Source organism: Aricia agestis, chromosome 6 (genome assembly GCF_905147365.1).
Source record: "Aricia agestis chromosome 6, ilAriAges1.1, whole genome shotgun sequence".
Lineage (NCBI taxonomy): Eukaryota > Metazoa > Arthropoda > Insecta > Lepidoptera > Lycaenidae > Aricia > Aricia agestis.
Window position 1 is genome coordinate 16,338,000 of NC_056411.1, and position 16,181 is coordinate 16,354,180.

Here is a 16,181-nt window from a genome sequence, read left to right on the forward strand (position 1 = left end):
TAGTCCGGAGTTAGAGAGTAAGTTTCACTTGTACAATACATTTAATGTGACCCCTCAGGGAGCCATTCACTTCCTCTCAAAATATCAAATGTCATTAATTAAGAAAAAAATGCTATTATCCTGGATGAGTTAGGTATTATTTATTTCCTTAATGTTTAAACCAATGATTATTATATTTTTTTGGTTTCTGACTACTGTATTTTTTAAATAAAGCTTTATTACCAATTGGGGGGCCACATTACCACCTTTTCCTACTTATATTATTAATAAATAAACGTGTAGATTAAAAAAATATGGACATTTCAAAAAATCCTTATATCATTTAAGCAAGTAGGGCTCTTCGCTGGAAAAAGGGGCATTACCTAACGAGACGCGTTAAAAACCTCGATTGAAGTTCAAAACACGTTATTGTGTGGGTGAACGGCAGAAAATGCGCACGCGTCGGTGACTCCCACAAAATGCTCAGACTTGTCGTGGTGGCCATAGGTTTGTCCGTAGTTTATGCACAGTCCTCCCCATGTCCCGAAATATTTAAGTATGTGAGTGACCAGAATGGAGTGTATGGACGCTTGAAAATACAGCCGTCGGAAAGTGTTCAGTCTATAACTGTGAAAATCAACTTGACTGTCGCAGCTAGGCTGCCTACGGTAAGTTTTTTTTATGTAATTTATCTATAATCTATATTTTGTTACTCCTAAACTCGAAAACGGCTAAGCGGATTTGGATAATTTTAGCCTTAAATTATTGGTGAAAAACAGGGAAGGTTTATAAGGTAAGTGAGAAAATTTAGGAGTTAAATGATACGAAGTTTACGGGTCACCTAATGTGTATCAAAGTAGGTATATATCAGATTTAAGGAGGAATACAGATTTTAGTAAATCAAAAACTTATGACACAAACTTTGTGTTTGTAGAGTTTCCGTTTTTAAATTGGATTTAGAGAAAGACACCTAAAGATAATAACGAAATGAAACTCAAAAGAACGACAAGTCTAATCTACTACAACGATAAAAGTAGCCGTACCTACTTTAAAAACGCTTTGCAAAATACATTGTACAATGTATAATATCCGATCATAAGTTAAATCATGGGCGTACCGAGGGGGGGCAGGGGGGGGGGGGGCAGCTGCCCCCCCCCCCCTGGATCATGTTGACGTCCCTACTAAGTATATTATCTAGTACTTTTATCTATAAAAATAAAAAATTAAGAACGAATTTTTGCCATTTGTTTGCAATACAATATTTTTACAACTAAAAATTATTAATTTTTTATTCTTTATAAACACCTAGCTTATGAAAAATCTGATTTGCCCCCCCCTGGCCCAGAACCTGGGTGATTTACAATATATTTACAAATTTTTAGTTGTAAATATATTAAATATATTGTATTGCAAACAAAATATGGCAAAAATTCGTTTTCTTAATTTTTGATTTTTATACAGGGTGTAACAAAAATAAGTGATAATACTTTAGGGTGTGTACGTGTTCCTTGTAGAGAGTTCACTATGAAAGTAGCAGCGCTGAAAGACTAAATTTTTTTTTCAATTTTGTATGGGAAAACTCGTGACGCTCGGGCCCTTGCCCATACAAAAGTGAAAAAAAAATTCGTCTTTCAGAGCTGCTATTTTTGTTACACACTGTAGATAAAAGTACTAGATAATACACTTAGTAGGGACGTCAACACCACAACCCTGCCCCCCTCGGTACGCCCATGGCCATAGAGGAAGGCTATAGGTTATATTTTATCACGCTAACTAACTAATAATACTAATAATAACTAATAGGAGCGAAGAAATAGAGGAAAATGTGGAAAACTATTTATAATTGCTTATTATCTTAAGAAACTACTGGAGTAATTTTTATGTTATTTGGCACACATGAAGGATAGACCACGTGAAAGGACACAGGTTTCTTTTTTTGCAGAAAAATGTACGGTTTCCGTAACATTCCTAAATTAGGCGGGCGAAGCCGCGCGGAACATCTAGTCTATATATATAAAACTCAAAGGTGACTAACTGATTGACATAGTGATCTATCAACGCACAGCCCAAACCACTGGATGAATCGGGCTGAAATTTGGCATGCAGGTAGATGTTATGACGTAGGCATCCGCTAAGAAAGGATTTTGATAAATTCCAACCCCAAGGGTTCAAACGGGTGCCGCGTGGGGGATGGGTTAAGGGGGCGACTAACCCTAAAGTGTCGATTTTTTAATTCATTTTTATACTTGAAAATAAGCCCAGAATTTTTTCATTTTCTAAAATTAGATACTACATTATATTTCCGAGATTTCGATCTGAGCAAAAACACGATATCTTAAAATTTTCTCGATAGAAAAAAATCACAAAGATGCATCTAATTATCACGAATTTTTTATTTATTGCCATAACCGTGCATTGAACTAAGTTAATATTTTAACACATTGTATAAAATTCTATCATTGAGAGATCGACCTAGCGGATTTTTAAAATGTTGTATATTTATCGAGTTATTGAGAAAAAACTAATTTGGCAATGAATCCGCGTCGTCCTTTTTCACCTGGCATATGAAAGTCGGGCGTGAGTGTGAAGTGAGAAGGACGATGTTTGATTTTAGGGGTTAGTCGCCCTCTTAAGTAAGTAATGTTCGTCTCTGAGTACGGCAGTAAGTATTCTCCGTTTACGCAAAGTACGAAAAAGTAAATCGCGGGACTTATAGGTTTTACGTCTAGGGACTAGGGTGGGATGTGGCTACTGGCACAGAATACGAGTATATATTAGTAGTACCAAGTACCAACTACTGGCTAATCACCTGTGTACAGTTGATTGAACTTCACAAGGGCAGAGTCCAGAGCTAAGCCAACCACCATTAAACATGTTTTATGATTTTGCTTTTCAGACTTTTTAGTTTTATAAACTACTTACTATTATAAACATAAATATTGCGACTGTTTCTTTGCATTGTTATGGTTTGGTCAAAAAGTTAAATCGTGTGGACACTAACAAAAAATTCTGCTAATAACAAAATTATAAAATGCAGTATGTAGTCTGTAGTATAATCGCTTATTATAAGTGGCAGTTACTTTGTTATTAAAAACTGGATATTTTTAATAGCTAACATAACTTTTTCCTCCTGACTCCCGTAGCAAAAAGGTTGCATGCAGGACAATTTTTAATGAGTCAGCGGTATCCATAATTAAAAACGTTTCTTATTTGGACGCTGTTAAGCATTCGTGTACTAACCCATATAAAAATTAAGTATTGAGTTATGAATGCAGTTATGTTCTTTACATGATTTAGAACAAGACTGCATTCAAAATTTAACGACAAAAAAAATGTGGGTTAGGACACTAATGCTTAACAGCGACCATTTTATCATTACATTTTCCTTTTCTATTTCTGCGTATACTGTAACGCTCCTATACTAAGAAATGAAGGATTTTTTACGGTTTTCCCACACCGAAGATATAAAGATAAAACCCAAAAAGTTGAGAAATAACGGACAAATTGATAAACTAAAACAGTTCGATTCGAATATTTTTTAAAATCAATATTTTATTGATATAGAATTAAATAATATTAAGTAATTTTGCTTCGGGAGCGCGTTGATGTCTATTACATGCACGTAGCGTGACGTAGCGAAAGCTACGAGAATGCTACGAACTTTCTATGTCTATTCTACTGCCTCTATGAGCGTAGATTTTTTAAAGAATTAGATGCCTAATACCTAAGAATATAATAATAAGGTCGCGTCAGCTATACAACCTAAAGCTAGCCCACTATCAACGGTCGTTTGGTCAAATCACAAAGTCGTTAAGAATTCCTAATTACATAATATTAATTACATAATTATAACTTTGGGTCCATTATTTTTTTAAATGAGAACATTGAGAATATACTAATGGATTTACCAATCGATTTACTTTTTTTCTTACGCGGGATAGCCATGATTCGGCACGAATGGGCCGGCTCGACCGGTGAAATACCACGGGCTCACAGAAAACCGCCGTAAAACAGTGCTTGCGCTGTGTTTCGCCGAGTGAGTGAGTTTACCGGAGGCCCAATTTCCTACCCTATTCACTTCCCTACACTCCTCAACCATATTTCCTACCCCATCCTGCCCTACCCTATTCCTTCTTAAAAGGCCGGCAACGCACCTGCAGCTCTTCTGATGTTGCGAGTATGCTCTTTTGCCCCCTTATTTTATAAAAAAATATATATTGTATTTACTCAATACTATTAATTATTACGGAAAATCTGAATTTTGTGGCAATCAAAAAGTTTGGATGTATAATTTTCCTGCTTTATCACATAAAACTGGTATAATGTAGAGTGTTCCCCGCATATTATATCCGCTCTGAACATCACATAAACCGTACATCAAAAAATCTTATTTTTGGGCTTATATATGCTAAAATATATAATAAATATATATCATTAATTAATTCAGCGGTAAAGATGCGAAAAAACACAATCGAATAAAATTATATTCAACTAGTAAGTACATCTTAGAGCGCTTACAGACGAACTTGTCATATTTAATAGTTTTCTATACAAACTGCGATTGACAAGGTGGCAGATGTTTCTAGTCTAAGAGCGATATTTTGCGTACTCGATGTGAACTGAGTATAAAGTATATCACTTCGAACTCATAAATAGTCGGAGATCATCATAGATGATTTCCGATGAATCTATAATAATTATAGTATACAGGGTGCAATTAAACCTACCTGCCAAATTTTTTTTGGGGCTTAGGTATCATTAGGTGAGTGCATTAAACCAAAAACAATAGGGTGTTAATTTTTTAACAATAACATATTTTATCCCAAAAAAAAATCGATGCACAATGGTCACTTCATAAGTTAATAGTATTTACGATATTGCGACCGAGCTAGTACATCGCGCCGCACAGATATCCAGTCGAGACCGGTTATGCGTAGGGGTAAAGCGGGGGTGACGCGCGGGGTAGGAGGCGGGAGGCCCGCCGCCCGCCGGTCGCCGGCGACCGTTTAGTACCACGCGCGTAGTTGTATAGCTAACACGTAATTATTTTGTTTGTCACGCCCCCCCCGGCCCCCGCGCTTTAACTAGTGTCTGTTACAAATTACAATGTACCCTAACAACGATCGAGTGTTGTGAAATGTGGAGGTGCTACATTTTGAGTGGCGAAAGTTTCCGCGGAACCCAGAGACTGTACGAGCAAGAAAGCCTTCCTCGTCTTCGTAACAGCTGATTGATGATTCTCGAATGCAGCAGCTGTACCTTGAATCTGAATCGCGAGACAATCAAAGACTCGGATTATGGACAGTTCGCACTTCGCAACACCTGCACACGCCTAGCCAGCCTCGAAGACATGCCTCTGATGAGGTTAAAGGTGACAAAGTTGTGCTTAACAAACTTTTAAAGTCTTAAAGACAATGTGCAACACGCGCTAGACTCTGCTTAGAGCAAAACGGATTGCAGTTTGAACTTTGAACTCGTTTGAACTATGCTAAGTGTAGACAAGATGGAAGTAAATAAGATTTAGAGGTGGGTTGTTTTGATTTTTATTTTTTAATGAGTTGTACTGTGTACATAAGTTAATTGAATTTTTTAAACACGCCTAAATGCAAAGGATGTGGTTTAGATTTATTATAAACTAGCTGTTGCCCGCGACTTCGTCCGCGTGGACTTCAGTTTATAGCGCGCGATGTCAACAAAATTGGTGTCAAAAGCTATTATAAAAAATACCCTGGTACCCCTTAAATCAAAACAGCTGTGCAGTGTGTACATAATATTTCATTTTTTTTAAATTAAACTTTATATATTATGCCAAATTTTAAAGCTTATTTAGCCCCCCAATTACACAACTTTACCCATAAACTATTTATCATTGATAGGTTTAAGGTTACGTCACCCTGTGTAATATAATGTAAAATATATAAGGCTTATTAAATAACGCAAAGAAATAACAATCGAAAAAAACCGACACTTAAGTGTATGATGATACCACCTCTTATAGAAAGATGTTGGGCAAGCGTTAGCGCGATGTAAAAGACGCACGGCGCCATCTAGTATGAATTTTTGGAACTAACTTAATTTAAACAAATTTTCGTATTTTCACCCCCTTACAACCCTTTTTTCCAGTAAAAAAGTAGCCTATGTCCTTTCTCAGGCTTTAGACTATCTGTATACAAAATTTCATTACAATCGGTTCGGTAGTTTTGGCGTGAAAGCGAGACAGACAGACAGACAGAGATACTTTCGCATTTATAATATTAGTATAGATTAGTATAGAACGTGTATAACGTGGGAGAGCCATGCTTCGGCACGAACGGGCCGGCTCGACCGGAGAAATACCACGTTCTCACAGAAAACCGGCGTGAAACAGCGCTTGCGCTGTGTTTCGCCGAGTGAGTGAGTTTACCGAGGGCCAATCCCCTACCCTATTTCCTTCCCTACCCTCCCATATTCCCTTCCCTTCCCATCCCTACCCTCCCCTATTACCTTATTTCCTCTTAAAAGGCCGGCAACGCACCTGCAGCTCTTCTGGTGCTGCGAGTGTCCATGGGCGACGGAAGTTGCTTTCCATCAGGTGACCCGTTTGCTCGTTTGCCCCCTTATCTTATTTTATATATTTCATATAAAAAAAAAATAACAATCGAAAGAATCGAAAACCCATGTTTAACATGGTACAACCTCTTATAGAAATACGCATGAGCGAGCAATAGCGCGATCTAGGGGACTCTTGGCGCCATCTATTTTGAGTTCTTGGAACTAACTTAATTTGACCAAATTTACGCATTTTCACCCCCTTACAACCCCCTTTTCCAGTTAAAAAGTAGCCTATGTCCTTTCTCAGGCTTTAGACTATCTGTGTACAAAATTTCATTACAATCGGTTCAGTAGTTTTGGCGTGAAAGCGAGACAGACAGACAGACAGACAGAGATACTTTCGCATTTATAATATTAGTATAGATAATATTCTAACGTATTAAAAACTATAAACAAAAACATACTAACTAATAAGTATGATTAGTTCTATGTTACAATAAAGTAAAAAATAAAACGCCATCTGTTGAATCGTATTAGAACTAAAATGTTCATTCCATCGATATATTTCTGGATTTTTTATAATATTATACATAAAATATGTTTAAGATTTTTGAAATTTTATTTTAATACACATCCAAGACCCAGGAACATTGAAAACTTTTTGTTCCGCCTGCGGGACTCGAACCCAGGACCCCCGGGATGAGCGCTGGCCACGCGCAATGCGAATTCATTTTCATCGAAATTTTCATGGAAATAAGATATTTTCCCACATCAAAATGTAGTCTATGTCCTTTCTCAGACTCTAGAATAACTGTATACAAAATTTCATTGCAATCAGTTCAGTAGTTTTGGCGTGAAAAAATATATTTAAGTAAAAAATAAAACACCATCTGTTGAATCGTATTAGAACTAAAATAAAATAAAACGCCATCTGTTGAATCGTATTAGAACTAAATTGCATCGATATATTTCTGGATTTTTTATAATAATTTACATAAAATATATTTAAGATTTTTGAAATATTATTTTAATACACATCCAAGACCCAGGAACATTGAAAACTTGTTCCGCCTGCGGGACTCGAACCCAGGACCCCCGGGATGAGCGCTGGCCTGCGCAATGCGAATAAATTTTCATCGATATTTTCATGGAAATAAGATATTTTCCCACATCAAAATGTAGCCTATGTCCTTTCTCAGACTCTAGAATAACTGTGTACAAAATTTCATTGCAATCGGTTCAGTAGTTTTGGCGTGAAAGCAAGACAGACAGACAGACAGACAGACAGACAGACAGACAGACAGACAGACAGAGATACTTTCGCATTTATAATATTAGTTTTTGGCGTGAAAGTGAGACAGACAGACAGACAGAGATACTTTCGCATTTATAATATTAGTATGGATTAGTATAGAAGTATAGATACATAAAATATATTTAAGTAAAAAATAAAACGCCATCTGTTGAATCGTATTAGAACTAAAATAAAATAAAACGCCATCTGTTGAATCGTATTAGAACTAAATTGCATCGATATATTTCTGGATTTTTTATAATATTATACATAAAATATATTTAAGATTTTTGAAATATTATTTTAATACACATCCAAGACCCAGGAACATTGAAAACTTGTTCCGCCTGCGGGACTCGAACCCAGGACCCCCGGGATGAGCGCTGGCCTGCGCAATGCGAATAAATTTTCATCGATATTTTCATGGAAATAAGATATTTTCCCACATCAAAATGTAGCCTATGTCCTTTCTCAGACTCTAGAATAACTGTGTACAAAATTTCATTGCAATCGGTTCAGTAGTTTTGGCGTGAAAGCAAGACAGACAGACAGACAGACAGAGATACTTTCGCATTTATAATATTAGTATGGATTTCTAAAGTGCTTATTTTTCGTAATTAAAAAGTTGTAATTTTCGATTCTTTTGACGTGTATCAATTAATTTTATTCTAAACATACCTGTCTACGTCCTTTACATTTGACGGACCTTAGTTCGTCAAAGTGTGAAGGGAAAATTCGCAACTTATGATAATAACAAGAATGCAGTGACGGATTAGCCCTTAATCAAGTTAAGCAATTGCCTAAGGCATCACGTCTGAGGGGGCACCAGAAGAGTAAAGGTTCAAAGACCGATTCTAGTTGAGATACGAATAGGGGGGGGCCACAGGAATGGATTGCTTAGGGCATCAAGTAGTCTTAATCCGTCACTGCAAGAATGTCAATGGAAGGGCGGGGCGGGGCCGGGCCGCGCATGTGTCCATATTTTGTGGTGTTTGGTAGGATAACTTTCGGAGGCTATTTCTCAAAATTTTAGTACTGAGTGATTATAAAAGAAGAAATACGTGTATTTTTATTTTTAACAAGGATCAATATATCCAAATTTGGCAGGAAGGTTAAATTACACGCTGTATGTGTCTCGATAAAGAGTTCAGTTTTTTCTTAAGTTAACAGAATACAGTGCGAGCATTTTTCACATAGCTCCTGGACTAGAAAGGTCAATGACCGCTGGTGCCACCTTAAATTATTTCGACTTTAGTTGTATTAACGACGGCACGCATCGACGGCAGTCGACAGCATGTTTCGATGGCACGCGTCGACATATTGTGTCAAAGAGAAATCAATGAAAAGAAATCCAGCGACTGTCGTCGACTGCAGTCGACGCGTGCCACCGGCTGCCTTCGACGCGTGCCGCCAACTGCCTTCGACGCGTGCCGCCGACTGCCGTCGACAAGTGCCGTTCGTCTGTAAGAAGCCTTATTCTTGATTGCATCATAATATTATAGGTAATCAAAATAATAATTATCAATCTACGTAGATGGGAAAACAAAATAAAATATAGACCTTGAAAAGGCTTTACCAAAATTGAAGACATGAATGGGTGAACTAAGTAACAATTTGGAAACTGTTGTTTTTTGCATAAATAGAGGCTTTAGGACCGGAAAAATGATTTGAATTCAAAAGAAAGTGAATTTTACGTGTAGTTAGATATATAATAAGCTAGATTATGACGTAGGTAAGTTACAAGGTTTGTTCAAATTATAAGGTAAAAAACCAGTAATTGTTGTAAAATGTTAGTTACCCGCTTCATCCACTAATGTCTTCAATTAATTAGATGACGTCACATTTCTCGAAGATACCATTAAATTTTTTCGCACCTTTTTTATAGATTCGGCGATGTTATTTGATGGCGATTCTTTGTTCATACATGATGATGCACTATTATTTTATAGCGATAAGTCAATAAGAGTATACCTTGAATATTACTGCAGGGTATTGAGAACTATTGCGAAATAGTTCTTCGAACATTTTATTAGTTCTGTAAACGGACTTAACGTTTTAAGTGTTTTAAACTGTTTTAAATCTGCAATTTTACATCGCTCAGTATAACATACTTAATTCTTTTTTATTCTGTTTATTGGTTTATATAGAATAACTTTTAAAATTAACTATTAAATTCGTCACCAGGTATCACAAAAGATGGGAACAAACCAAGCCTCTTTCAAAGGTTTTTAGGAGTATGAAATTTACTATTGTTTTTAAGCTTAACCAAATTCAACCATTAAGGCGACGCCTTGATTATTTGGTTATAGCGATATCGATTTTTCTCAGCAATAACTAAAGCTAAGAAATTAAAGTTCATTGTCAGTATTCATCATGTCTTTGTCTTTGAATTACCCATCGCATAACACGATTGGTCAACTTTTATAACACAGAATAAACAATCAAAAAGACCTCTGTAAAAAAAGGATTCCTATTTTGGCAACAGAGGAGAGTGATTTAAGCTTCCTACATTTGTACATAGATTGGTTCAAGCATACACTTTAATTTGCCCATAGCTTATATGACATGTATATTTTAGGGTATTTAAATCATTTTTTGCTGTTCCATTGCTTGTTTACAAGCAAAAAACAAGCAATCTAAAACATATCCAACACGGTTATTTACCGTAACGCGGCGTCACCTTAATTATGCCTAGCACAGACTCACGTCACATCACGTCAGTGGCGGTCCTAGAAGGTGGCGAATAGGGCAACCGCCCGGGGCTTCGCTCTTGCAGGGGCCTGGCAAGGTGTTTTTTTTGGAAGACTAAGGGCCTCGCAAAGACCTGCCGCCCAGGGCCTCACAAAGACCTTCCGGCCGAGGCCTCGCAATGGGTAAGGACGCCACTGGTGCACGTGTTTTAGGCCATTTTATTCACAATTTATACGATTCCATCACGTGCGACTTACTTGCCAGTTGCCGACGGCTTCCAAACAGTCACGAAAATTTGGCTAGGTGATGGGTCATGGGCGCCAAATTTTCCCACATATACTCGTAGCATGCCTATAGTGTGGTATGCCGTATGACATTAACTCTGTTTAGATTATCTACATATTAATTATATAGTGTAAGTGTACTACAGAAAACTAAACTACATCTGTTCTGGAGGCTTAGCACCTAAATTGGTATCAATGACGTAGTTTTATTTGATTTATATAATAATAATATTATTGCTTACCATCGATTTATAAAGAAGCCACCTCAGACAGACTTAATTACATATTGACTATTTATTACTGACAGCTCATACACCCGGATAGAGTATTCAAATAATAAGACTTAAGCTGTGTTCACACAAGACTACGACACCCGCCGTAAGCGTTCTACACAATATGTTAATTGTTACAATTAACAATTAAGATATATTGTGTAGAACGCTTACTCACCATTTCTGCTGCTATGATCCTTAATTTATGTAGTAAGTACATAAAAATAAAAATATCCACAGCCGAACATAATATAACCTCCTCCTTTTTGGAAGTCGGTTAAAATTATACTTTCCTGATAATATTATGTCACAATGAACCTAATAGCATTTGTTTGACATAATATAGTACCTATCGGATATAATACTGTATTATATTTAGCATCGGACTGGATCGAACGAGGTACGAAGCAGCATTAGTGTTGCAAATAATAGTAGAGTCAGCCCTACTGCTCATGTTCGGCGGCAAACAATTTGTTGTGAACAGGACCTAAAAATAAATAATAAAAATTAGCTAAAATTATCGTCCAGTTTCCTGTTGGCCGCGAAGCGCGGAGCACGTTGAGATGATTTTCAATCTTCGTGTATTTGTTTATCTCGTGTTTGTGGGACTGAAAGTGAATGGTCAAATATATACGACTAACTGTAATTACTTCAATTATGTGCACAATAACGGTCGTGTGTATGGTCTGATCACACTGACTCCATACGAGCAAGTTAGATCTTTGGTTCTGAGAGCTAGCTTCGCTATTACCACGACGTTGACGTCTGTGAGTACTCATCGTTTTTTTCCGATTTCAAGTAATGTCAGAGAAAATAGAGAAGTGTAAGTATAAGGACCCTGAGCCATGTAAGGCCATGTTCCTTTGAAGGCCAACTATCAAAAAGTCGCAGTTATCGTCATGTAAAGATATTTTCCTTCTACTACATACTTAGATCCATCAAACTTATGGCCACAAACGCGGCGGCGAGTCGATCGCGCCGCTATTGTGGCAGTGAGATCTCACTGTTTGTAGACTTTGGTTGTCGAGGCTACAATTGTAATTTCCTCACCCTGAAAATCTTTAGTTTTTAGTAGATATCTCAAGTTTTATTGCAGGGGATTATCGTATATATCGTATATATGTATGATACTAATAAAAGAAAATCTACTTTTGCCTCGATTTACGTTAAAATATTGGTAATGTTCCTAGGAAGGCCGGTGGTTCCTTATAATGCCCAACCAAAGATTTGATAGTTGGCCTTGCTAGGGAACATAAAATTTACAAGGAACATCTAAACATCATTAACATATAAACAGTTATTTTTAGTTACCGTACCGTAACAATTAAAATAATGTTGTTTTTTAAAACATCTTTACTTATTAGGATTATTAAACTTATACACGCATATTGAACATTATGGCCTTATAAAGAACGGGGCCATAAGAAGGCCATTTTAGATTTTAAAAATTTGATTGTAATATAAAACGCATTGGCAATTAGTTATAAGGTGTCAATGTGATACTCATTGCTACTATTTTTAAAGAATTTCCATTTATATATTCTTAGTTATAAGATGATGTTCAAGCAATGTTCGTTATAGTTTTTTAGATGATATTGAGCATTTAATGTGTTGCTTAATTGAAAGAAATTATAATGTCGTTTTAGTAAAAGCAAATAAATAAATAATTGTAACTCTATTTTCAAGTTAAGCGACTGATGTATAACATTGGCCTTGTTTGGAGGTGTGTTCCTTGCAAGGCCATTTGGAAGAGCTTAGCAAAACTTAAGTTTATTGAATGGCTATTAAAGCTAGATTTATAATATGATACCTTATGAAACAGAGCATTACTTGATAATTTGTTTTCTTAATTTATTTAGTTAATAAACGAATAACAAGCATTTTCCCGTTAGATTGGCCTTACATGGCTCAGGGTCCTTATATATTTATAACAAATAGGCTCAAAATCTACTGATTCTGAGCCATTGCCATTGTTCACGGGATAATGGTGTCTGATGGCGGACGATGGCCAGTGGATTGCCAGGCACTATTAAGAGGATTCCACACCGCCGTTTTTCCATACAATTTTTTTTTATGTGATAAAGGGGCAAACGAGCAAACGGGTCACCTGACGGAAAGCAACTTTCGTCGCCCATGGACACTCGCAGCATCAGAAGAGCTACAGGTGCGTTGCCCGCCTTTTAAGAGGGAATAGGGTAGTAGGGGAGGGTAGGTATGGGAAGGGAATAGGGGAGGGTAGGGAAGGGAATAGGGTAGGGGATTGGGCCTCCGGTAAACTCACTCACTCGGCAAAACACAGCGCAAGCGCTGTTTCACGCCGGTTTTCTGTGAGAACGTGGTATTTCTCCGGTCGAGCCGGCCCATTCGTGCCGAAGCATGGCTCTCCCACGTATAACAAACGCTGTCCCCTGTTTCCTCCCTGGATAATTCCGGTAGAGTTTTATTATTTTTTTACTGAATATCTATGGCCACTATTAGCATGTCCCTATGTTTTATTTTTTTCATAATTTAATTATTAAAAAAGATAAGAACGTCCAAAAACCCAAAAAAATGGCCAGATTTTCCTCTGTGTTCAAACACCCAGAAAACAAAACTGGCTAGAATATACAAAAAAATAAAACATAGGAACACAGCTCAAGCCTTGCTTTAATTCTTAATGAAAAAAGTACTTAAATCAGTTAAGTTTTGGAGAAGGAATCAGCGGACAACGAATCGAAGATTTTATTAGAACTTTTGTCGTGTTGTCTCTATCGCGCTCTGCGGTGGGAGACTTGAGATTGGTGAGACAGCAATACATTTTTAAATAGCTGTTTTCAATTTCTCTCGCCCATGGTGTATCCTCTTAATACTTCGGCAATATAATGTTAGATAATTAAGTGCTGACGACATATCGATTCGTCAAATCTACAGAAATTTGAATCTGCAGAAAAATCTGTAGTTTTTAGACGATGTACATTTACATGTACATTGTAGATAGAAATGATGTGTCATTGGCTGGTTGAACTTCCTTATAAAAACCATCAATTATAAATTCATTGAACATAATATTTTGGCAACAATATTATCTGATTTTGCGGTATTTGATTAACTAGTTACTTGACCAGTTCTAAGAATTTTCCAATAATTACGTCTTGATAAATTGCCATTTATTTTATTAGTTAGTTAACTTGTATTACGTTTTTAGGGTTCCGTAGCCAACAAGGAACCCTTATAGTTTCGGTCAGTCCGTCCGTCTGTCTGTCTGTCTAAGTTTTTGATAATTTTTGTATGGTCAATGAATGTACATTTATAACGTGTTTCACTACTAACAACATAATCTCAGTTACGTTCAAAGGAATTTGAACGAAAAGTTCCTTTATACTTCGCCGAATAAACTGTTTTAGTTGACCGACTATTACTCAAAAACTAATGAAGTCTTCTTAACCGTGATAGTTTTCCTTTTAAGTTCAGCATAATATTTCCTACTCCCGTGATTTTTTTCAAATTTGTAGAAGCAACAGTTTAGCTGGTAGAAGGGGGGACACTGGACTCTAACAATTTTTGTCACTTTAAAACTTCAGATTTCACAATTAATGGATCCCTAAATCGGAAAATGATCTTTGAATACTCGTAATATTAAAAAAAAACTATCCAACGACACCCCACACGGTGGGGTGGACGCGAAAAAAAAAATAAGGCGCAGCGCAGACTACAGACTATCCGTGACGCACTTTCCGTGGAAATAGAACCTATGCAATTATATGCACACGTCTGCGCTGCGCGTCGTAGTCTGTCGTCTGCGCTGCGCCTTATCCTGATACGATGATTATTAAATTCGAATTAGTATAATTAATAAAAAAGTGTGTTTATTTTCTAGTGCCACCGTGCACTGAGTGCAGCTAGTATCTCCATGCCAGATTTCATCGAAATAGATTAAATAGTTTAGGCGAAAATCATAAAAGTTGATTGTGCCGGAACCGTACATTTTCCGGGATAAAAAGCATCCCTTGTCCTTTCCCGAGACTTACAAGTATCTCCATGTCAAATTACATCAAAATAGATTGAATAGTTTAGGCGAAAATCATAAAAGTTTATAGTGCGGGAACCGTACATTTTTCGGGACAAAAAGTATCCCTTGTCCTTTCCCGAGACTTACAGTATCTCCATACCAACATTCATCAAAATCGATTGAATAGTTTATGCGCAAATCATAAAAGTATATTGTGTAGTAACCGTACATTTTCCGGGACAAAACATTTCCTATGTTCTTTTTCGGGACTCAAAGTATATCTATACCAAATTTCAGCAATATCGGTCCAGCAATTTACGCGTGATATCGTGACCAAGGGATATATGGATTCATTTTTAGGGTTCCGTAGTCAACAAGGAACCCTCATAGTTTCGGTCTGTCCGTCCGTGTGTCTGCGGTTTTGCTCAGAGACTATAGGACCTACAAAGCTGTAATTCGGCATGAATGCACATTATGCACATATTAATGATGCCGACAAAATGGTATACCGCATATCAGATCTTTAAAAAAATTAAGGTACATGATACCTCCCCTACACATCAAGCGGGGATGAATTATTCTTTTTGCGTCCACCCTACCGTGTGGGGTGTCGTTGGATAGGTTAAAATATTATGAGTATACATAAATCATTTTCCGATTTAGGGATCCATTTGTGAAATATTAAGTTTTAAAGTAAGTAAAAAAAACCCGGCCAAGTGCGAGTTGGACTCGCCCATGAAGGGTTCCGCAGCAGCAACAAGGTATATTTTTATGAAATTAAGAGGTGTTTGATTTATTTTCATATTTCAGTTGATTTAATGAAAGTTAAATTAAGGTTCACCATTTATGACGTATAAAAAAACTACTGGCTAGATCTCATTCGAACCAATTTTCGTTGGTAGTTTTTGTAGTAATGTACATCATATATTTTTTTAGACTTATCATGGGGTTTGATAAGTCTAAAAAAAATAGTATAAAATACTTTAGAAGTTAGAGGGGGAGAGGCACACATTTTGCCACTTTGGAAGAGTCTCTCTCGCAAACTGTTCAGGTTAGAAAAAAATGATATTAGAAACCTCAATATGATTTTTAAAGGCCTATCCATAGATATGCATAGATTGGATGAAACAAATTTTTTTTTG

At 36.7% G+C, this 16,181-nt stretch overlaps 1 protein-coding gene across 2 annotated transcripts in view; it reads left to right on the forward strand.

Moving 5' to 3' along the window:
- The first annotated feature begins 423 nt into the window (after positions 1-423).
- Positions 424-16,181, forward strand: part of LOC121727944 (serine protease gd-like) — a 29,091-nt gene continuing 13,333 nt past the window's right edge. The window contains exon 1 of one of the 2 annotated variants that reach the window (XM_042116024.1): positions 424-647. In XM_042116024.1, coding sequence (XP_041971958.1) covers positions 459-647 — 189 coding nt within the window. In that variant the 5' untranslated portion in view covers positions 424-458. Of the gene's footprint in view, positions 648-11,597; positions 11,819-16,181 lie in introns of those variants that run through there. The other variant, XM_042116023.1, reaches the window with a different exon arrangement.